This window comes from Protomyctophum parallelum, assembly GCF_964188405.1.
Source record: "Protomyctophum parallelum genome assembly, chromosome: 22".
NCBI classification, from domain to species: Eukaryota; Metazoa; Chordata; class Actinopteri; order Myctophiformes; family Myctophidae; genus Protomyctophum; species Protomyctophum parallelum.
Window position 1 is genome coordinate 12,127,113 of NC_139714.1, and position 23,064 is coordinate 12,150,176.

The 23,064-nt window shown below is 43.8% G+C and overlaps 2 protein-coding genes across 2 annotated transcripts in view; one reads left to right on the forward strand and one right to left on the reverse strand.

The window, feature by feature from the left end:
- Window positions 1–307: 307 nt before the first annotated feature.
- Window positions 308–4,229, reverse strand: ckap4 (cytoskeleton associated protein 4). Its single transcript, XM_083757756.1, has 2 exons — window positions 3,694–4,229; window positions 308–2,008 (listed from the first exon to the last, which is right to left on the reverse strand). The coding sequence occupies exons 1-2, from the start codon at window positions 4,033–4,035 to the stop codon at window positions 701–703; spliced, it is 1,650 nt and encodes a 549-aa protein (XP_083613882.1). The 5' UTR covers window positions 4,036–4,229; the 3' UTR covers window positions 308–700.
- Window positions 4,230–6,864: 2,635 nt separating this feature from the next.
- The window catches only part of bltp3b (bridge-like lipid transfer protein family member 3B), a 64,783-nt gene continuing 48,583 nt past the window's right edge, over window positions 6,865–23,064 (forward strand). Inside the window, exon 1 of the mRNA XM_083758058.1 lies at window positions 6,865–7,231. Within this exon, the coding sequence (XP_083614184.1) occupies window positions 7,188–7,231 (44 nt within the window). The 5' untranslated portion in view covers window positions 6,865–7,187. The remainder of the gene's footprint in view (window positions 7,232–23,064) is intronic.

Consider the following 23,064-nt stretch of genomic DNA (forward strand, 5'->3'; position numbering starts at 1 on the left):
GGGTGGGGTTGAGAAACATTCAGTCATATAGAAATTGAAGAATAGGGCTGGCTCCCAATAATATCCCAATAATCATAGTGATATGAGATTAGATAGTCTGGTATTTGTGATATTGTAATAATATGTGTTGTCTTTCTGGTTTTAATCGCATATGACCCATTTCATATACAAAAAGGTCACAATCTAGATGTACATTATTTGGTAAGTGAATATTGTGACTTGATTGTGTCCATATTCTCTATCCCAATACAATATTATAATACATGAATTGCATGCATGTCAACAAATGAGACTGCGCTCTACAGCACTGTGTACACTTCTTGTTTTTATTTTTGTAAACTGTAACCAGTGGAGTGCTCAAAAAAGAGCTCATTGTATTTGGGATTTGGTGAAAAAGACTTCATCAAGACATTGACATTAGAAAAACAATAAAACTACAGTGCAGATTGAGTGTTGATTTGAAAATTCACAGAACAGCAATCAATGTCTCCCTTTCCCCCCTAGACAATCAAACTACATCACCTGAATCTTATTCCTCTTCCTGCCTATTATATTTAAAATAAAAAGAACACACAATAATGTTACTTTCCCGAACATCCCTACCAAATTCTGAGTTGGAAATGGGAACTTTGCAGCATTCATCATTGTCCGTGTTGGGAAACGGGTTGAGACAACATTACATTAATTCATTGATGTTATGTTACTTTTTCTTCTGCACAGTTGCCTGTGCTTTCTGCACAGACGCCAGTTCTTTCTGCACAGACTCCTGTGCTTTCTGCACCGACTCCAGTTCTTTCTGCGCAGACTCCTGTGCTTGCTGCACCGACTCCAGTGCTTTCTGTGCAGACCCCTGGGCTTGCTGCACCGTCTCCAGTGCTGTCTCCATAGAGGTGACCTGCGTTTCAACGCTGTCCACCTTGCCCACTTTGCTTTCCAAGCCAGCCACCATACTTCTGAGGTTTTCAAGCTGTTCTGATGTGCGTTGAGACTCGCTGTCTGACCTGCTCTCCAGTTTCTCCACCTGGACGCCCAGGGAGTCTCTTAGATTGGCCTGGGTGTCACCCAGAGCGGCCATATTGGACTGCAGCTCCTCTAAGCTTGTCCTCAGTGCTTCAAGCTGTTGCTGTAAGGCGGTTGTGGATTTCTCTACAGCTTGTCCTTGGGAGGCCAGTGTGCTTTCATGGGAGTCATACTTGGAAAGCAGTGACTCTATTTTGGAGGTAAGTTCTGTCACTGACGCGGCCAGTGAATCTCCGCTGTCCTCCGATGTCTTGATTCTGACCTCTAGGTCGTCTGACATTTTCTGTGCCTGTTCTGCTGCTGCAGCTAGTTCCTTCTCCACATTACGGATGGCCTCAGTGGCCTGTTCAACCCCACCTTCCAGCGTCAGGGCTTTGTCTTTCAAATCCTGCACATTGGCCTCCGCCACGGCCACAGACTCCCTCAGGCTCCCCGATGTTTCTTGCACCAGTGACCTCACAGCTTCTACTTCCTGGGACAGAGAGGCCACTTCCTGATTGCGGGTCTGGAGCTCGGATCTCACCGAACCGATCTGCTCCCTGAGAGAATCGGCGTCAGCCTTGGCCGCCTGCTCGTTCGTGTTGAGCTCAGCCACGGTGCTAACGATGGCGGAGAGCTCCTGTTTGAGGTCCGCAGGGTCTTCCAGGGAACCCAAGCGTTCTTTGAGGTCCGCCAGCTGCCCCTGTGCCTCACCCTGAGCCTCTGTGAACTCCTTGACGCTGGACGCGATGGAGCCACTCAGCTCGGCCAAGCGCTCCTCTACCGTCTTCTCCAACGAGCCAAAGTCCCTCTCTCGCGCCTCCTTCACCTCGCTGATGCCCTCGGAAAGGTCTCTGAGCAGGTCGTTCTGGAGCCGGCGGAGGGCTTCCTCCACCCTCCGGTTCTCCGCCTCGCCCTTCTTCGTCCGACTGACGGCCGCCTCCAGCTCCACCCGTGTGACGCCCAGCACCGACTCCACCCCATCCACAAGGCTTCTCAGAGACTCCACCTGTATACATTGACACATACAACATACGTATACATTAACATTAGTGTTTTCAAAATGTTAGTGACCAAGGCACACCAATGCAATGGGCAAATAAAAAATCTCACCTGTATTAATCTACAAGCTCAAAATGCACCGTGGTACAATGCATTGTGGGCTTGTATATCTTCTATTTTCAAAATGCAATTTGTAAAATGTTGCCTTTCCAAAATAGGGATGCCAAGTTGAAAGTGGATAAAATATTTTAGGGTATAGAATTTGCTTCTATTGGGAATTGAGTACAGTAATGATAGTAAATACATTGTATAAATTGTATTGTTGAAAAAAAATGTGTGGTTTTCAAACAATCCACCTGGACTTGTTTCACAGCACACGATTTGAGAACCACGACTAGTTATTTTGCAATGCTTCACTCACATACAGTGCTTTGTTCATTGAAATCAGCCTGCATAATGATCAATGATTTGGCCACCAGGGGAAAGGAGAGGTGAGAAGGATTAAATGAACAATTTAGCTAAGTTTTTTTTAGGCAAAGCAATATACAATACAAGGTCGTAATTGTAATACATATTTTGTAATACATGATTTATGAATACATTCAAAATATTGACTTACATTTATAAAATCATAAATGTGAAAAGAAAAAAAAATGTATTGAGGTTTTTAGTTTAGAAAATGAAAGCAAATGTATAGAAACTTTGAAGACTGCAGTGAATAAAGCTCAGTCATTATATAACCAGTGCTACCCAGACTTGGAAAATGTAGAGGACAACATATTACATCTAGTTTAAACTGGTTTGGAACTTCATGGTTTGCATGCCATGCAGTCTGAACAGAAACCTCAAAATATTCTTGAGATATCACGAATAAACAACTGAGTTGATTAATTAATCAATGAAAGAATGAATGAATCAATCATGATCATTCAATCGATACACCAGATGCAGAACAAAGACTAAAGAACAGACCATTTTGCAAGTCCTCTATACAATATGAAGGCAATCTGATAATCTCAACAAATATGTTAACAATTATGGCCGCCTATGCATGCCTACTTTAATAAATCGGTCTTCAGAATTAAGTTATGGCTAATCGTTTTACGTGAGATATGATTTCATTTTATTGATCAATTCCAGTCACATTATGCGAGTGACGAGTCTAATTCTATACGGTCTGGTATTACTTGCCTATAGGCCTATTTCCTTTTAAATGTTTGTTCGTTTATGAAAATTGTAAAGACAAAGCGTCTTTTAAACCCGTGTGGGCTGGGCAGCACTTGAAATAGGACACAAGAAAAGTAGCCTGCTATCAATCAAATTGAGCAGAGACATGCCATTGAATTTCAAAACAAAGGCTCCCATTATTTAATTGATTTCTAGCTTAAAATGGTACAAAATCCGGTGTTGTCCTATACTTTTGCGAATTTACGTCTGTTATTGTGGCACTGCCAACTCAGCTATGGGATGAGGGGGGGGGGGTAGCTTTTCGTTTTCCATTTCCTCTTACACACGATAGCCTGTGATTTCCAGTGTAAACCCATTACCCAGCTGAGCAATGCAATGCCAGCAGCATCCTTATCTCCCTTGCCCAGCTCTGCAAACAGTGCCTGGTCTCGCTTGACCTATGCGGTCATCAGAACGCATAATATTAGCTTTGAGCTTGACTTCTCGGTTCACACAATAGCCTACCTGTTGAAGAACGCTCTCCGTTTTGCGCGTCAGCGCTGCGTTTTCCCGTGCACTCTCTTGGCTCTTGGCACTGATCTGATGGACCTCTTCGAGCACTTGCTGGAGATAAATAGCCGCGATTCCCGCGGCGGTTATTAAAGCGATATAACAGACAGCTGCCAACAGCTTGATGCAGCTTGAAGAGGACGACCCCGAGCCCCCCTGCGGCGCGCTGCTGACACTAACCCCATTACTACTAGTTTTGGGGGCTTTCTTCGGCTGCACATCTTCTTGGTGCGCTGCTGGTGGGGCGCTCTTCTCGTTGTTGTTATTGGAACTGTGCTTTCTGTTCTTCGCAGTCATTGTTGTTGCTCGGACCTGGGTGATCTTTGGTGTGACAGTGGACAATAAGCTGTGGATGTAGTAGGTAAAGGTCTAGCAGAGGGAGCCTCGGTTGGTCCCAGCGCACATTCAGCGTATCAGGGAGCGCGTCGTGTCTTTCCTCAGGCACTTTTCAGAGTTGAGGTATGCGGAGGGGGCGTCTCTGCTTCTAAGAACTAGAAGTTCCTATAGTTCGGTGATGGGGGGCGTGGGTGTAACTACTATATAGTTATGGTGACGTTCATGTTCGATACTAATACCATTACTTTGTAATGGAAACATTCACTCGCGTCGCCCTGGCTGGCTACAATGTTACACAAGTCACCATGGAAATGCATTGAGCATCGTTGTATACGTTGGTTACACAGTGCTAAAGACAATGCTCCAGAGTAGCTATTGTGAAACGTTTGCTAAGTTTTCTTTAGGCTATTGAGTATCATTTTGTAGTGGCTATACCCCGGATCGTTGTCATCACGTCCTCTAATAAAAAGTCACACACGAGTCATTCCAAGTTCTAACTTCTAACAGACCAACCAATCTTTAATTCGTGGTAAAACAGCTGTAATGTTGGAAAATGATGCTTTCACATATGTAATGTAATGTGCTTGCATAATGTCTGCAAGTATACTGAGTAGCCTAAAAAGGGGGGGGGGGGGGGGCTGTTTTCCTCTAGCTATTCTCTGCTCCTCCCTTCATACGTGGCAGCAGTGCTGGTATATGTAATGGCACCATGTCACTGAATAGAACTAAAAAGTCCTGCCCTTCAGGCTTACATTTCTTCTTTGTCTTGTAGTTTCTCCTGTTTAATTTAATTTAGTTTGAAAACTTTTTTTTGTGGTGAAGCACTTTATCTTAAAAAAGTACATTGTTGTTGCTGTTGTTGTTGTTGATCTTATTGTTATTATTATTATTATTATTATTAGCCTATTATAAGAGACGGTAAAACATGTTCTAAGAATCCAGTGTTTCCTTTGGTGGGAAGTATAGCATGTATAGGACAAGAAGAAATAATAAACAACACTTTTGAATAAAGTTATGTACACAAATAACAAACTATTGCACAGGCACATACAACAGACTCTTGTCCTTTATTCCCTCTGCTCTGTCTCTTTAACTTGTTATACATATAATTGAGCATTAAGTATAAACCTGCAGGATAAGAAGTGTTTAACTCTTATAACAATTGGTTGAGAGGCAACAGAATTCTCTGTTTTGTTTTGTTTACTCCTGTATTTTAAGTTGTTAACTTTTCCATCTCTTAGGCTAAACCAAATAATGCAATATTTTATGTGATGTAACTTTCATCGAAAACTAAGAAGTTTTGATGATGTAGCCTACACATAGAGTCTACATCATCAAACAATAGGGTACATTGTAGACTGGATGCTTTTCAGTGTTTTCTCTCCCCCCCCCCCCCCCCCCCCATGAATGAACACTTAACATGCACACTGCACACTTCTTTGCCACATCTGGAAAATGGTTAGCATATTTTAATGTCAAATGTCTCTATTCTCATCTTGGCCACCAGATGTCACTAAAGGATCGTTCATGAGGACCAGAGACAGCATATCTATCTGATCAGGATCATGCTCACTGCATGTGACTTGATTGATTGCAAATTGTATTCACAGTATGCAGAATGGGTACATTTCAAACGAAAACACAAGTCAATACAAAAACTGTTACTTTGGACGACACCATGATCAAGCATTACACTTGTTTACAGCAGGGTCCACCATTTTCAATTCATCATAAGATTTTACAAAGTGAGTGAGTGCAATTCCATTTTTATAGTAGTCTGACTGATTGAGATAATTTCCTTTTCATTGAGGATAAGAGTAGGGAAGACAAGGATAGAGGGATATATATTAACTATTATCCTACTTCAGGAAACAGCTGCTCAGTCATTTCATCTTCCATTGAGGCTGATGAAAAGCTCTCTTCTGGGTGAAATCATGACTTGTCATTTTAAGCCCCTCCCATCAAGACGCTGCATTCCCATGGCCCAGAGGGACAGTGACGCTGTTCCTGGTTGTCTAGCAACGTGCGTGCGTGCGTGTGTGTGTGCGCGTGTGTATGTGTGCGTATGTGTTTGTGTGTGTGTCAGGACTGCCAACACTGTTGTTGGTTCCTGCAGGAGTTTCCACATGCTGCATGATCCCTGTATTGTTTCTTTCTTCTGGATTTGGCATCAAAGATCCCCAAATCCACCAGAACACAGGAGGAACGTAATACTAATAATCTAGTAATCTACGGTATGTTAAAATGTGTGGGGTCTGGGCAGTGCATGCATTGCAAATTGCAATCACACAGAGATGTTAAATAATTGAATAAAATCATCAATCAATCAATCAATCAATAAATCAATCAATCAATCAATCAATCAATCAATCAATCAATCAATCAATCAATCAATCAATCAATCAATCAATCAATCAATCAATCAATCAATCAATCAATCAATCAATCAATCAATCAATCGCTGCCTGCCTGGTGGTCAAAATCCGAGACAGATCTAAGATAACATAGCCTGTTGTGTCCATTTACTGCTCGGTGCTCAGATCCGGTCTAGAGCCCGCCCTACTGTATCCAATAATTTGGCAAGACGACACGATCTGCACACAAACCATATCCGTATCCGCTCTAACAGACTACGAGCCGTGTCACCGTGGCAACCAACTGAACTAACCAATCACGCAGCACGGACCGTCCCTCCGGGCTATGGGGTGGTGGAGTTCTCCAGGTGGCGGCGGTGCTGTAGTCCGTGTGTTGTTGTTGCTGCGTCGTCGCTATCTCCACAGTTGAGTCAGTCTGAAGGTGGATGTAGTCGTGATGCTGCTGGCCTCCTCCTCACAGTGCAGCTTCACGTCTGTCTGGGGCTAGCCTAGCTAGTCAGTCAGTGTGCTAGCATACAACCGGAGGCCTGGAATGACATTGTTATTCTTTACTTTGTGTCTTTTGAGGGGAAGGAAAGGAAGGAGCCATTCCACCACCACACACCATTCAAAATGACGAGCGTCTGGCACAGCAGCAGCAGGGATTTGAACTGAGTCAACCTCGAGCTAGCAAGCAGGCTAGTTTATATTTATTTAAAGCTAGCCAGCTGGGACACCGGCGGTTCTATTGGATCCACCATGGCTGGACTGATCAAGAAACAGATCTTGAAGCATCTCTCCAGGTCAGTTCTGTGAACACAGATATGGGGGGTGAGGGTAACAGAAAACGATAATTGGACATCTATAAAACATCGCCCTTGCTTTAAGTCGAATCGATATCGTGGTGGTACCATGAAGATAATAACACAATTCACGTTATAACCGAACCCTGTTGTCTAAATAGACTAATAGTGTCGCGACCGAATTAAACTGAAAATACGATATAGTTTTGAAGTGTACTTGTAATACACATCAATAATTGCTGTGAACTTCAGTTTGGATTGTTGTGACAGGTTCTGCAAATGGAAGCCATTAGCCATGTACCTTGATGATGATGATCTGAAAGAATAAATATTCAAATTAATAATGCAATCTTATTCTATTACCGGTCTATTACCGATGTAAGTATTATGTTACATTATTAAACAACAGGCACGTACATAGCTTTAGCTTACGTAGCTGCGTTAAGAAGAGAAGCAATTATACTTTGACTGTCCGAATATAGAAACATCATCTGTGTTTTCATTTAGTTCACTATACTCACACAACTTGAACTAGCCAACCAGGGCTGCTGGAAGGAAACAGGTTGAACAAGTCTAGTGTTTGAGTTTGAATAAAAAATATTTCAAACAACAATCTCAGCTGCTTCTTCTGCTTCACTTTGCAAAACCTACTTCATTCTAAATATAAAGAGTAGTGCTTAGAGTAGTGTAAATTAACTTATTGCAATATTTATTATGGGAGGCCAGAGGGTTGCCACCCGTCCCTTAAAATACAGAATCGTCCCTTATTTGAGAATTAAATGATGCGTCCCTTATTGAACCAATAAGGAACGCAGTTTGTTCCTTATTTTCCTAAATAGCCCCTACACGTCAACACTGAATTTAACAATAATGAACAAAACAAAACACAGGAAATATTAAAGTCAGCACAATTGTTCTAGCGGAGGCACACACTACCTAAAGTAGCCTAAACCAGTGGTTCCCAAAGTGAGGTCCGGGGACCCCCAGGGGTCCTTGAGGGAGTTCCAGGGGGTCCCCAGCTAAATTATAGTTTGGAACCAAATGGACCCTTATGGGTCTGTAACTCTGAGAGTGTACAAATGGAACCAAATGGACCATCAGAGTTAAATTAACATTGATTTTACAATATGAATTGGGGGTCCCAGAGATAGAAATGCCATTAAATGGGGGTCTGTATACTAATGCATGTCAAACTGGTACTTGAAATTAAATGGGTTGAGAATCACTGTGTAAAAATCTTCTCTTATGGGGGTCGCTGGCATATATTTTATAATGGGCTGCTGATGTTGTTATGCTCATTTGGAAAACAAAATTCTACTTCAAAAGTTGTGGATAGCATACCATAAACAATAAGTTGAAGGGAAACTTCAACTTATTGCTTCAACTTATTGCTTCAACGTATTGCTTCAACGTATTGCTTCAACTTATTGCCGGCCTTGCCGCACACGCCTGCACCGCAAGGCCGCGGCAGGCGTAAAGAGTGTCCCTTATTTCAAGATCTCAAAGGTGGCAACCCTAGGCCAGATGCTCATACAAACTTGTCCCAAAGTGATTATTCACTTTTTAAGATAGTGTGCAGGACTTCCAACATAACCCCCTGCGCACCTGCCTCTCCTCCTGCATGTGGCTACCTGTCTGTGTCTACCACCTCTGGCAAGTGTTATATATTATAGAAGGCGACCAGAATAGCATTCTCTCCGTCAACCTACCTCCTCACACCTTGATTTATTGATATGTGCTTACTGCTTAGTATTTCTACTGGTGGTGTGATGGACAGCACATACCGCTCTCTACCCACTTTACATGCATCATTCATTCCCCCACTGATGTGTCTTGTCTCCCCAGGGACTTTTGTCCGGAATGCTTAATATTTTGATATCTTGGAACACGTAACCGCCGTTCCCTCTTCAGATATACTACCAGCTGCTCGCTTAGAACTGATGGTGTTTAGTCCTTCCTTGGATAGTTTGTTCTGACATGAGAGGATTTTGAAATGACACATGGATGGTGATAGCGGTGCCACTACGATCAATGTCTAACCTTTGAAACTTGCTGGCAACACTAGCAAGGAAGGAACACACCTCATATTATATTACATGTCACAGGTGCAGTAATGGGTGAAAAGTTCATCCGTAACATAGGCAGATAAATGGGGTTGTGCTGCGCCTGCCGAAAACAAGCAAAGTGCACAACTGATCCTGTGGAGACGGTTTCTTAGGGGTCCTTTGTGAAAAGATGCCCCTTGGCCCGGCTATGAATAGAGATTCATTTGTAGCACAACTACTGCAACGTTTAAGACCGCTTTGTCCTTCATGCTACGAGACACTGCCAAGTTTTGCACTGCCATAGAAACACAGCCTATACGTGTCATGTCCTTCATTGTCCTACAACACAGGCTTGTTTGTGTGAGTGAGTAGGCAGTGGCAGTGCACAAGCGTCTCTGCACGTGAGTATGCATGCCGTCGGCACCAGTAGTGTCAACAGTAGCAGGAAATTGTCCAATGGTAGTGATGATGTCATCTGTCCTATAGCCGGCTGGTCAAGTGATCTGGTCTGCGTCAACCTGATTGGGTCCACTGCATCCACCGAGGAGGCGGACATATGCCGTCTGTTCAAGCGTAGTGATGACGATGTCATGGCGACATCAGTGCTGATGTCAGCATGCCAAGGCAACATCAGAGAACGTGCTCCTTTTGTCTAGGATTTGTCATTGTATTAAAATTAGATGCTCTGTTCAGTTGGCTGACGGGTGGAATTGTAACTTATATTATACTTTATATTCCACTTGTATTCCGAATTTATTCATTCAGAATAAAACATATTATGTAAACCCCTCAATTGGAATAGAATATTCCATTCCGGGTCTGACCCGAATACATTTTCATTAGAGTGTGGAGGGGTGGTATACCGTTTGAATCAGGATGCATTTACCATATAAACACTATATTCCGAATGTTCATGAGAGTTTGGGAATCGGGATACATGCATTTAGACATTTCTTGGTTTAGACTAGTCATTGGTTAGACCAGTCATTAGTCCTACAACTACAACCTATCTCAAACCCTCACCCTAAACCTAACCTCCCACGGGGCAGCACACCTAAACCTAACCTTAACCCATGTCTAACCAATGACTAGTCTAAACTAAGTATGCACCCCATGACATGTCCACATGCCCTTTAGTAGTAGTAGCATTTTGAATGAAATGCGTTAAAGGTCATGTATACAAATGAGGAACGAGGAATGCTTTTATTCAGGTTGGGTATGAATCTCTGTTCTGTTCGGAATATATCCATTAGTTTCGGAATGAATGAATGTTGTCCATGTAAACGCAGCCAGTTGTTATTTCATACTAGCTTTCACAGCAAAGACATCTGCGGCAACAGCAATATTATGGGATGCCATTGCTTTCCAATGTTGGCTAGGTCACTGAAACGAGCGCAGTCCGGTCGGTGTGCTTACACAACCGCAGGCCGTGTTGTCTGTTTCAACACAGCTTGGCTGTGAGAGTTCTATCTGTACGTGAGCCGTTGGCAGAGGACGAGGAAGAGTCTGGGGGCACGCATCGGAAAAGAGCCAGAGTGTGACACAACAATGCATTTGACTTTTACAGTTCATTGACTCAGCAGTCTGCAATGACTCAGTTGCCCCGTTTGCAATGGATCTGAAAGTACTGTATTTTATAGGGCCTTTTTTGTTTGTGTTTCAGGAGGAGGATGTAACCTATTGTGTCAGTATAATCATCTGCGTTTCTTTATTTTGGATTATTCTATTCATTTTGTTTTTACAGACCGTTGTTAAAGACCATGAACTGTAACCTGACGCTGCCAGATCCAAGAAGCTTGCTACACAAATTTGTTTCACAGCTTATTGGGATCTGGGATCGCGGAAGCAAATTCGATGACGGGGCTGTTCCTTTTTTTCAAGATACTTGGTAGATGATTGGATGGGACCGTCTGTCTATCACCGTGTGGGCGTGCAAACACAACCAATCATATTGACGTGTCTATATAGCTTCACGTCCGGTTTCGCACATATCCCGCCCTTAGCTCACGCTGATTGGTCCGGTACGGAACGGATTTTTGTCAGCTCAACTGCCTGAGAGATCCCAGATGATTGCTGTGTTGGGGAACATGGTTACCCAATACCGCCCTCATCTGGCAGCGTCAGGTTACATGAACTGATACTAAAACCACGTATTAAAGTCTAAAAATACATGCGTGCGCGAGCTGTTTACCTTTTACTGGGCATGCGTGGATCAGGTATTTGACAGTGGAATGGACTCAGGTAGCCCCATGGGTGAGTTGATAATGAGGTGTGTGTTTCTCCTTGTTACCCGCAGGCTCGAATATCGACTGGACCCTGGCCTGGCCCATGGCCAGCCAGCTCGGGGTCCTGTTACACACACGCACGCACGCACGCACGCACACACACACCACACACACTGAGACGCAGACGTCATGGTACAGAGAGAAGTTACCCCATGGTGTTTCCATACTCTTGCAGACAGTAGGTTCTTAGGCAGTTCACGCTTTTCTTGTATTGAGCGCATTTCAACAAGACAATTGAAAGTTATTTACATAAAACATTTATTATTGAGACAATAGGACATAGCAAAAGAAACGCATTATAAAAGGACCTTTTATAAAAAAACAAATAAGTTAAATCACCTATAGACAGGAAACGCCCATCTCCCTAAATTGTGTTTCTGATCTATAGCGTAGAAGTATTTCCAATTTAGGACCCTAATAGGATACACCTATTATACCTTTATAGACAGGAAAAACTGATCTCCTTAATTGTAAATGCCTAATTACCCTGATAGGAAACACCTGTGACCTTATAAACGGGAAATAGAATAAATGACTGGATGGTGCATGGCGATGTAGCACAAGATCAAAACATTATTTTGACCCTAAACCAATGCTTTATAAACCACCAACACGTTGAAATCAATTCTTTGACAGACAGGGAGCCTCTGTAAAGATCTAGTAAGAACTATGATCCACTTCCTTGGTAGTGCATGATGCTGTGCTGCACAATTATGGTAATCGTAAAAAAAAAGATTGTGATCTAGATTCAGACACCTACGCAATTCCTACATTTGAGCAAGAATCTTTCAGCAATAGTTGGCTGTCCGATTCATTTGAGTTATTCTTATGTTTTTGCTACAAGAGAGAGACTTTTAAGAGAGGTTTAAGTAAAGCCTTTTGATCTTGTCTGTTTAAAAGCCACAGTAGTTGGGTGCCACATTTTGAATGAAGTAATGTTCAGTGACAAATGACAATAAATATTTTCATGGAATCTTTTTGAATCGTGCGAGAATCATGATTGCAATTCATGTGGAGGAAAATGGAGATTCACATTTTAGCAAGAATCGTGCAGCACTATTCCTTAGTATTAGTACATTTTTGCTGTTAACCCCAAACTACACCAATGCAACAAGTTGCAACTCCTTGCAGTTTTAAGTTAACCGCACCAATGCAACTCCTTGCAACTGCCATTGTGGTTAACAGTTGCATGTTGCAAGGTGGTGTGGTTTTGGCTTTAGAATAACTTAATCAGCTACCCAGCCCCACACACGGACACAAGCATTTACGACAATTTAGGAGATAAGAGAGGATGATCTTATCCAGAGTGACTTAATACAAAGTACAACTTCAGAGAAACTGGCATGAACCCTATAGTCTACAAACGATAGGGTACTGTAAATGGACCCTATAATGAACCTATAATGAACCCTATAGTCTACAAACGATTAGATAGGGTACTGTAAATGGAGTGCAAAGAAAACAATTTAGTGCTGCAAAGTAACTAGGAACCCGTTTAGACAGATTGCATCTGTCTAAACAACATGTTATCTAAATAACATTCTTGGCATTTGCATACAAGCAAATTATGTGAATAAGTAACTAGCATAAAACACACACACACACACACACACACACACACACACACACACACACACACACACACACACACACACACACACACACTATGTGGCTCAAAATGCCATTCATCTAAGAGAGAGTTTATCAAACCCACCCCAGTCCGCAGTCTTCCCAACAGGCTGTTGCAAGTGACGTATAACTGGATCCGACTTGAACTTTGAAATACCCCCACCCTCCCAACTGTGTAATGACTAGATTAGAGTAAGTGTGAATTGGAATCTGATGTCACAAGACCCACGGCACAGCAGTCTAGTGGATTTATAGCCATGTTGGCAGCCTGACATCTCGAGGGTGCAGGCCGGGCAGTGTGCAATTTGCAGCGTGCACGGCTGATTGATAAAACGTGTTGAGCCAAGCGGTTGATAGGAAAACGTACTGAGTGACCGGACCCCTTCCATAGGAAAGATTATCACCATCTTCTCATGCTACGGGAATGAGCTCAAGGCTTGGGAGCGATTAAGCCGACTACTTCCCTGGTGGTAATATAAGCCAGGACATTATTTACGAGGTGACACGGCCGCTAGCCCGCTACCACAGGCGTGGCCTAGTTCACATCTTTCTGGTGGCGGCAGTGGCTCAGGGGTAGAGTGGTCTGTAGAGCAGCCGGATGGGAACCATGAGGTTCCCAGTTCGATCCCGGGTTCCCCGTTGAAGCGTCCTTGAGCAAGACTCTGAACCCCTAATTGGTTCCGATGTGCAGGTTGGTGCCTTGCATGGTTTCCTCAGTCATCGGAGTGTGAATGATCTATGTAAGGCGGCTTGGATAAAGGCACTATAATGACTATATAAATGTACCATTCTTCACCAGTTATTTACCATTTCCGTATCCCACTAACTTATAAAGTTTTGCTTAGTTGTCTAATCTTTGTCCGGGTAGCTCAGTCGGTAGAGCTGTCGCCTTTGGACCACAAGTTCCTGGGTTCGATCCCGGGCACCGCCAACTCAGCGTATGAGTAGCACGGCTTGGGTGCGGCAAGTCGTGCAGGAAGTACTGGGAGCTGATGGTAGGTGTGGCACTCCACCTCAGAAACCATCTCCCAGGGGTCTAGCGCATTACGGGGACAGCTTAGCAGACAGAGGACAGTGTTACCGGCTGATACCGAGTACAGACCATAAGAGACTCCTTTGACTTACCTTTGTTACTGGTGGTGATGTCAGCATTTCATGTACAGTAGATGAAGAAGAATCACTCCACCAGGAATAATTTACAAGATACACATACATACACACACACACACAGTCCTCTACACCTATGCATTACATCAGAGGGGATAATCATTCACAGTGGCGCACCCACCTGGCTCAAAGGCACTGTTGGTGGCCTGTGGGCACTTAGATGTAATACCAGCCACTCTCCTATCTGTGCCGGGGATCAAACCAGCAACCTTTTGACTGAGTCACTGGTCGGCGGCCTCCCTGTGTCAAAGCCAACCTGCCAGCCCCCATAGTTTGATATAGGTTTATTTTTAACTTTGAACATTTGCACCTGATTTCTGTATGTTAAACACTGGCTATGTGAATCTGACTGAAGTCTTGTATCCCTTGAACATTTGGCCTATATTTCAGTTTAGTTCTGCACATGTTGAGGTATTTCCTTGAGATATGGACTGTGCAAATTAGTGTTAGATAAGATAAGATGGATAAATGTACAGTTAGACTCCAAGTCAGTCAGTCTAAAACGCTTCGCTCAACTAGAGACAGAGGACAATCTCCCAGCTAATAGAAACAGAAACAATTACAGTTTAAAAAGAGTGCATGCGTGTGCATGTGTATTTTTGCCTTTCACTGGCTGCCTGTAGGTGTGCGTGTATGGTGAATGCATGAATCAGCATCTTCTGTTTTCTGTAGGTGTGTGTCAGGGTTGGCAAGTTGTTGAAGTCAAGCATTGATATGGATGATGAAACAGAATTTTAGTGTCCGGGTGGTGCATGCAGGGGTAAAGTAAAGTTCTTGCCCTGCATTGATTGAAATATTTATTAGCACTTTGCAGAATTACAGTACATTTCAAGCACAACTCAATACAACGACTGTTAACTGTGAGTGGACGACCCAATAAAGCATTACACTTGTTTACAAGAGGGTCCACCTTGTTCAATTCATCAAAACCTCCATACAGTAGATACAGGGGTTATTAAAATCATCCATGGTGCCTTTGGTTTGGCCTGGCGTTTCAACAAAAATAAAAAGGGCTTAAAGTTCTCAGTCCTGGGGACTGATTTCAGTCCTGAGGATCTCATATGGGTCATTTAATGAGATCAGTGCAGATTTGCAAAAAAAACATTTTCAGTCTTGGGATTCTTTTTGGCTTTAAGCCCTGGGTACGCATGATGACATGCATCACACTTCCTTGACCTAAATGTTAATTGGGTTCCTAACTTCCTATAATGTGACTTATGCATGAGTAACACTTAACTTATACTGTACTTGTTGCTGGCTGAAAATGGAAAAACGTGTTAAGCATCAATAGATTAGATCTATTTGCCTTGTCTGAGTAGTGTCCACACTGAGAAACCGTATTTAAATCAGATTTAAAACCACCTAGGAATGTGGTTTAAATCTGATTAGCAAAAATCTGATTAGAATTTTCTTTTTCTTTTACTTGATAAAGACAATCTGATTACAATTTGGACCGGCAAAGATTCTACATACTCTGACACATACTCTGACACATGGGTTTGTAACTAAATTCAATGATGAAATAGCCACCTCAATAAAGGCTTTTAAACTTTTTCACCAGAAGGGTGCCTTATTTGTTTTTGAGTCCCCAACCAACTAACCAAGACAGGGTGCATACGTTGGTCCGACAGGCATTAGGATTAGTCCGACAAAACCATCGTTCCCGGCATGCGTGGCCGGTTTCAACTAACCCGTGGCTTCGGGTAGGGTGTCGGACTAATGCCTGTTGGACCTGTTAGTACGTTGGACCAAACACCTACACCCACCAAAGACCACCTTCGTTTTGAACTTCTGAGCACCCCAGAACATTCTTTTTGAGTGGTGCAACCACTCTTATATGGAGCTTTGTGTGTCTCTGGCTGTGTCCTTGGGTCCCTGGGTCCCTGTGTCCCTGGCTGTGTCCGAGCACGAAAATAGCGTTTGGTTGGTTTTCATCACCAAGTGTCACTGTTGTGCAGCCTAATACACACACATTAACTGTATACAGTATATGATGATTTTGGGTGTGACAGTACAGTAGAGGGACCCCCACACGGTAACTCTGTCATTTCTCAACCGTTTCGGACGTGGGGTGGCTCGCCGGAACCGGGCCGGCACCCTTGGTGCATTCCTGTGGGTCTGGAAGTTCCGTGGACCCCCACATGGAGTTGCACCACTCACTTCACATGGGTGTGATTTATTTCTTGGGCCTGCATGCCAGACAGAACATAGTCTCAGTCTGTGATGTATTCTGTAGAGACAGCATATTCGTACGCCATTTAATTTGTGTTTGGTGTCCTGACCTGTCCTGCCTGCCCCACTGGGCCTCCAGACAATGTGGCGGGCTGTTGGCAATGAGAAATAACGTAAAGGGCGACAAACTCGTGAGGGAAGATTAACTGGGATAATTCAATTCTATTAAATCGACTAAACTAGATTACTTATACATAATCGCGCTGAAGATAAAGTAGTGAGCAGGTTCGACTCTTGTTTCAAAGCATAGTAATTTGACTGATCATCCCACACTGAACCAAACAGTGTATTGAAATGGGTTTTTTTTGTCCATTTTAGCTGTCCTAGCTTGCTGCTGAAAGTGGAAATATTTGCTTTGTCTTGCTAATGGAGTCGAGTGCATCATTTGTCCGATTTAGGAATAATAGAGCTACTGTCCTTTATGGAAAACGTTTGTCAGACTGTGTTTCTGTAGTGCACTGTTTCTCAACCAGTGGTCCATGCATAGACCAGTATTGGTCCCTTGCACAATTACAGATGGTCCTTGGGACAAAGGTTTAAGAAAACATTTGAACTATGAGATGTAGTGTAGAGAACGAAAAGCTTGAAATGGAATGATGATTGTTACGGGTTTAATATACTTTGTTGTGTGGCGAAAATAGCTGACGTACAAGCACACACCACTTTGTGAGCTTGTAGATCTGCTATTTTCGGTGTGCAATGTTCAATATTAATTAAAGATAGAAGATAGAAGTATTGTGTTGGATGCCGATGCTCGATTTACATATTGTGTGGGTCAGTGGGGTCAGGGTGGTCCTTGAGGATTATCCAAAACACACTAGTGGGCACGGTGGCACAGTTGTTAGTGCTGTCGCCTCACAGCTAGAAGGTCCTGGGTTCGATTCCCGCTGTGGGCACTGGCGGTGTGTTCCCTTCTCCGCATCATCAGTGCCCATACCCAAGGCGGGGGATGGCGATAGGGCCTTTCTGTGTGGAGTTTGCATGTTCTCCCCGTGTCCCCTAGGGTAGATACCCTCACAAAAACATGCCGTAATCCTGGTCTCTAAAACTACCTCCCCCTGGCCAGCCGGGGCGCCTGATGGAGGGGAAAGGAACTGGTCGGAATAACGTGTCCCTTCCACGCACTACGTCCGGCCGGGGAAATTCCCTCTGCCTCTGTCAGGTGAAAAGAAGCAGCTTGGACTCCTCATGCATAGAAGGAGGCATGAGGTCAGTCCGCTGCCCCCCCAGGTTGGCAGAGGAAGTGTAGCGCCCAGGATTACATTAGATAATTGGCACTGGGTGAAAAAGAAAACTGGGTTACAAAATCGTGGGATAAAAATTTAAAGTAAAAAACAAAACACACTAGTGGTCCAGACAGCTCAAATAAACCTGGGAACCACTGCTCTAGTCTAGCCCATTAAGACCTGTGGCCCATTCTACAAATGGCTTCTAAATCAGAAGTTCTCACACTTTCAAGATTAAAAGAAATAATATTCTAAAATAGCAGATGTGCAAGCTCGCAGTGCAGCACGAAGTGACGCGCTGTGAGCTTGTACATCTGCTATTTTTGACTAGCCAACGTATACATATATACGACGTTGCCACACGGATGCTTTCCCGGTGTTAATGCACCAGTGGAGTGACTTATATTATTGCAAAGGATATTGCAAATGGGCCCCAAAATAATTGTCGAAAACACTTAGATTGCGTCAACAGTATAACATTAATACAAGATAAATGATGAATAAAATAAAATAAATAGCCATGGTATTTCTTTTTTAATAACTTTGAAGAATTAGTTTTCATGGTGATATCCATAAATAGGAACAGTTTGTTAGTTGCATTGGTCCAAGCCGGAACCTTAGTGGTCAGATGGGTGGGCCGTGGTCACATGGGTGGGCCGTGGACACTTTCGAGACTCATTCTATCTAGAAAAGGTTGGGACTGCTCTACTCTAGTGCACTTTTCCCGACCCGTTTCCCAAACAGTGGGTCGGGACCCATTTGTGGGTGGCGGACATATTGTTATGGGTCCCTTTTTAGGGTTTGTTATCTACATTTGGTTTTTAATTTTTTTAATTATTTAAAAACATTTTCAAAAAACATTCCCAAAAAGCGAAGCAACCTGAGCAGCGACCTGAGCAGGACCTGTGATCTTGTAGATCTGCTATTTCCACTAGTTTGGGTCTCGGGTGAATATCTTAATTTCTGTTTTGGGTCATGAGACTTAATGCGCTGGTGCTGCAAGCTTGCTCCAATGGGCAGCGAATAGACTGCAAGAATGCAACTAACTTTTCAGTTTTCAAGATCCGCATTCTTTCCAAGTCCCCAACGAAATAACGAATGTCCACAAAACTCTCTCTCTCTCTCTCTGTCTGTCTGCAAGACCCTGTGGTCTCTATATTATGCAGGATAGGCAGACCACATACTGTACTACATACCTCTCACCAGCCTGTTGGCGATGACCACTCTCCTTGTGGAGACTGGAACTGTGTGTGTGTGCGAGCGCATTCCGATAGGCCACGTCATTTTTAACTCAATCATTATCATTATTGAGTATTCTTAGAGAGAGAGAGAGAGAGAGAGACTAGCTGGTTGATATTTGATCAGCGGTCGGTTGCAATGAATATTTAACTGCTACCAGGGCTGTACATACAGGCATTGTCCATGATGACTGACAGTGGTGTGTGCGTGCGTGTGTGCGCTCGTGTGTGTGCGTTGTACTCCCATACCGATGTACCTGTAGACACTTGTTTGTACAGTATATGCGTGTGTTTCTGTTGCTCCTGTCTATTCACTCTGTGTGTGAAACCGTTGCTCCTGTGCTGTGGAAACGCTTCACGCCACTGAATAATTGACGCAGCGAGAGAAGGAGAAACGGATCGCCTCGCTGCCGGCATGACGTGCCGTTGAGTGGAAAAGCACAGGAAGTGACCGTTTGGGACGTTACCTGCTGCGTTACAGCTAGATTCTGAGGTCCTCCATAACGAAGCACCTTTAGGTTGAGTGTGCAGAAGTTGCGCACAGACATTTTGTTCATTTTCGAGGGCAGCAAAGCTCTGCACACCTACATATCAGGACAGGTGTAGGTAGGTTATGGGCTGGGCGTCTGACTGTGGAAGAAGTTGTCTGAACTCCCAATGCGAGCCACGGTCCATCCAATCCTGTTTGGAACCAGACATGTGACAGAAAGCTTAACGCCACGGGGCACGGTGGCACAGTCTGTAGTGCTGTCGCCTCACAGCTAGAAGGTACTGGGTTCGATTTCCGCTGGGGACGCTGTGGGCACTAGGGGCGTGATCTCTCCTCCGTGTCATCAATGCCCATACCCGAGGCGAGGTTGGCGAAAGGGCCTTTCTGTGTGGAGTTTGCATGTGTTCTCCCCGTGTCGGCCTATTGTAGGTACCCTAACAAAAAACATGCAGTAATCCTGGTCTCTAAACTGGCCAGCCGGGGCGCCTGATGGAGGGGAAAGGAACTGGTCGGAATAACGTGTTCCTTCCACACGCTACGTCCAACTAAGGAAACTCCCAGTTGGGTAATTGACACTGGGTGAAAAAATGGGTTGCAAAATCGTGGCATAAAAAAATGTAACGCCAACATTGCAAATGAGGGTGAACCTCAATGCTCTTTTCGAGAATAAATAAAGGTTTCAATCAAGCGATTTGTGCTTGTAGGGCTGCTATTTTTGAATATTCCTGAAAATGTCATGCCCAAAATAGCCAGGGTTAGTCGCGTGCGTGACATACCGGGTATGTGTGTGACAACCTAGACCGATTTTGCCATTACAAGAAAGTGATTCGGGCAGATTCGGGCAGTGAGCAGGACATACTTTTACACACACACACACACACACACACACACACACACACACACACACACACACACACACACACACACACACACACACACACACACACACACACACTGCCTACTTGACTCTAAACAACAGAATGCCACCATCAGTGAGTCTTTATCAGCTCAGAGTAACCTTTACCAAACACAATGTTAATTAAAGGTCAGATGGGGACATTAACCCCAGTATAGATCGACCCATCTACGTCATTCTATTCTCAGGTACTATGGGCCCTATTTTCGTACGTGCCTTATCCCCCTTTTTTTATTTTTTTTATTTTTAAACATTTTAAAATGCTTCAAATAGCCGATCCAAATCATCGACACTTTGTGAGCTTGTAGCTTCTGCCTGCGGTGTTGTGGGGTAGCTGTGGAAAGCCTGATCCAGTCTAAAGCTTGCCGTGCACAGCGACTAGGGTCTGTCTGTCTGTCTGTCTGTGTCTCTCTCTTTTGGGGTGCTGGCCCTGGGTACCCAAAAATTAAACTTAAAACCTAAATACCCGTAATGTTTTAAACCAAAATACCCCTTTTTGCGCAACGCACGGCCGAGGGGGGCCCTTACATTTTGTCTAGCCCGGGGCCGGGGGCCCCTAGTACTGTAAGTCCGGCACTGATTGGGAAGTCCTTATGGCTGTGGCTTGAGTCATAGTGACATGTCATGAGCGTGACGACGACATGGTCAACATGGGGAAAATAGGTGATCTACAAGATTACAAACAACACATCACGGCAAACGGTTAGCTAATGGATTCGCTTTTTTGCTGTTCATCGAATAGGACATACATTGTGTCTAAAAGAAAGATATGCTGTTTGCCATTTTTTAAATCATTATCAAACTTTTGATTATATCCTCTCAATTATTTTTGTTTTATTTTATTTTACTGTTATAGAAGCATATCGTATAACCTCCATCTTTCCACATGTCCTGGCTGTGTCGTGTACCTCTGGTCTGGACAGCTAGAGAATGTAAAATCAATACTTAGCTATTTGTTTTGGACTAGCCTGTGTAAATGTATAGTTCACTGAACCTTCTGCTAACTATTAAAAAAAAAGGGAAAAAAAAAAATCAAACTGAGTGGATTACGTAACGGGTGATAATACCGCACTGTCTTTTTGAGTCGTGCAACCACTCCTATAGACGGCTATGTCCGTCCCTGCCTGGGTCCCTGGCTGGCTGTGTCCGAGCACGATTTGGTTGGTTAAGTCCATAGACTGTAAAAAATATGGACAAAGCGTTCCCCGGGTCTAACATGGACGTAAAATGAAGCCTGTTATTCCTGCACTGTAAGTCGCCATCTTTCTAGATCCGTTTTGGCCCAGCTGGCCATTGGCTGGCTCCGTTTTGGCCCAGCTGGCCATTGGCTGGCCCAGACAACGAGGCGGGACTTCCCCCCTTCTTCTCCGTTGGTTTTTATTTTGACTCGAGTGGGAGGGGAATCCCGATCATAGACTGTAACGGTAGCCACGCCCCTCAGAACATACGCGACTTTATGGTCATTCTTTTTATTAATGGGACCATAATTTTCCAAAAAGAATATTATGACATTAGAAATGAGACTTTAAACTAGTGACTGGAAGCAGAAAGTATTCATGACCATGTTTATTAAGGTAATACAATCTAGGTGAAGTTGGGCCCAAATACATGGACTTCTATGGGGCTATGGGTTTTTCTGGGTCCAATGACAGCGCCACAACAGGCCATTATATGAACTACGATTTCCTTAGTGGCTTCACAAAATATCTGTCTGACTGCCCCCCTTGGTTAAGTCTCACTGTTGCGCAGCCTCACACACACACACACACACACACACACACACACACACACACACACACACACACACACACACACACACACTGTGTGCTGCAACAACTCCAAGGAACAGCAATATCCCTATGTTTAGAGTACCAATGGTGCTGTTGCACCACTCTCTTCAGACTGGTCTGAATTTTTTATACAATTAAACTGTTCCCAAACAAGATGTATAAGATTCCGGGTGATTATAAAAAAAGTTAAAACTATATAAAAAAGAATACACATTGCAATGGGATTGGGATTTAGTCTAGTAGCCAGCCCATAGAGCCCCATTGTGAACCCGGAGTACACCAAGGTTTTATGTTAGAAATGTTTAGTATGGGTCCCCAGCATGTAGAAACTGCCGGATGCTAACTAACTGTACTCAACATGTCCGGGTTCACTTTTTGGCTACTAGGCTAATTGGGATGGAGGGAGCTGCAATGCAGAATTGCAGATGTCACCCACAGGCCGGATATCTCCCACTGACACTGGAACTCGTCTGTTTACACTCTTATTAATTCCATGTGTGTTCTGGCGCGCAGCCCCAGGGGTCCTGGACGGGGCTGAGGAGCATAATGAGGACCAGGTTAATTCAACTTAGAAGTTAGTGCAAAGAGAGAATGTATAAGAACACCACTATTATGTCCACACTCACTCCAGAGGGCCACTATATGTCCACACTCACTCCAGAGGGCCACTATATGTCCACACTCACTCCAGAGGGCCACTATATGTCCACACTCACTCCAGACGTCCACTATATGTCCACACTCACTCCAGAGGGCCACTATATGTCCACACTCACTCCAGAGGGCCACTATATGTCCACACTCACTCCAGAGGG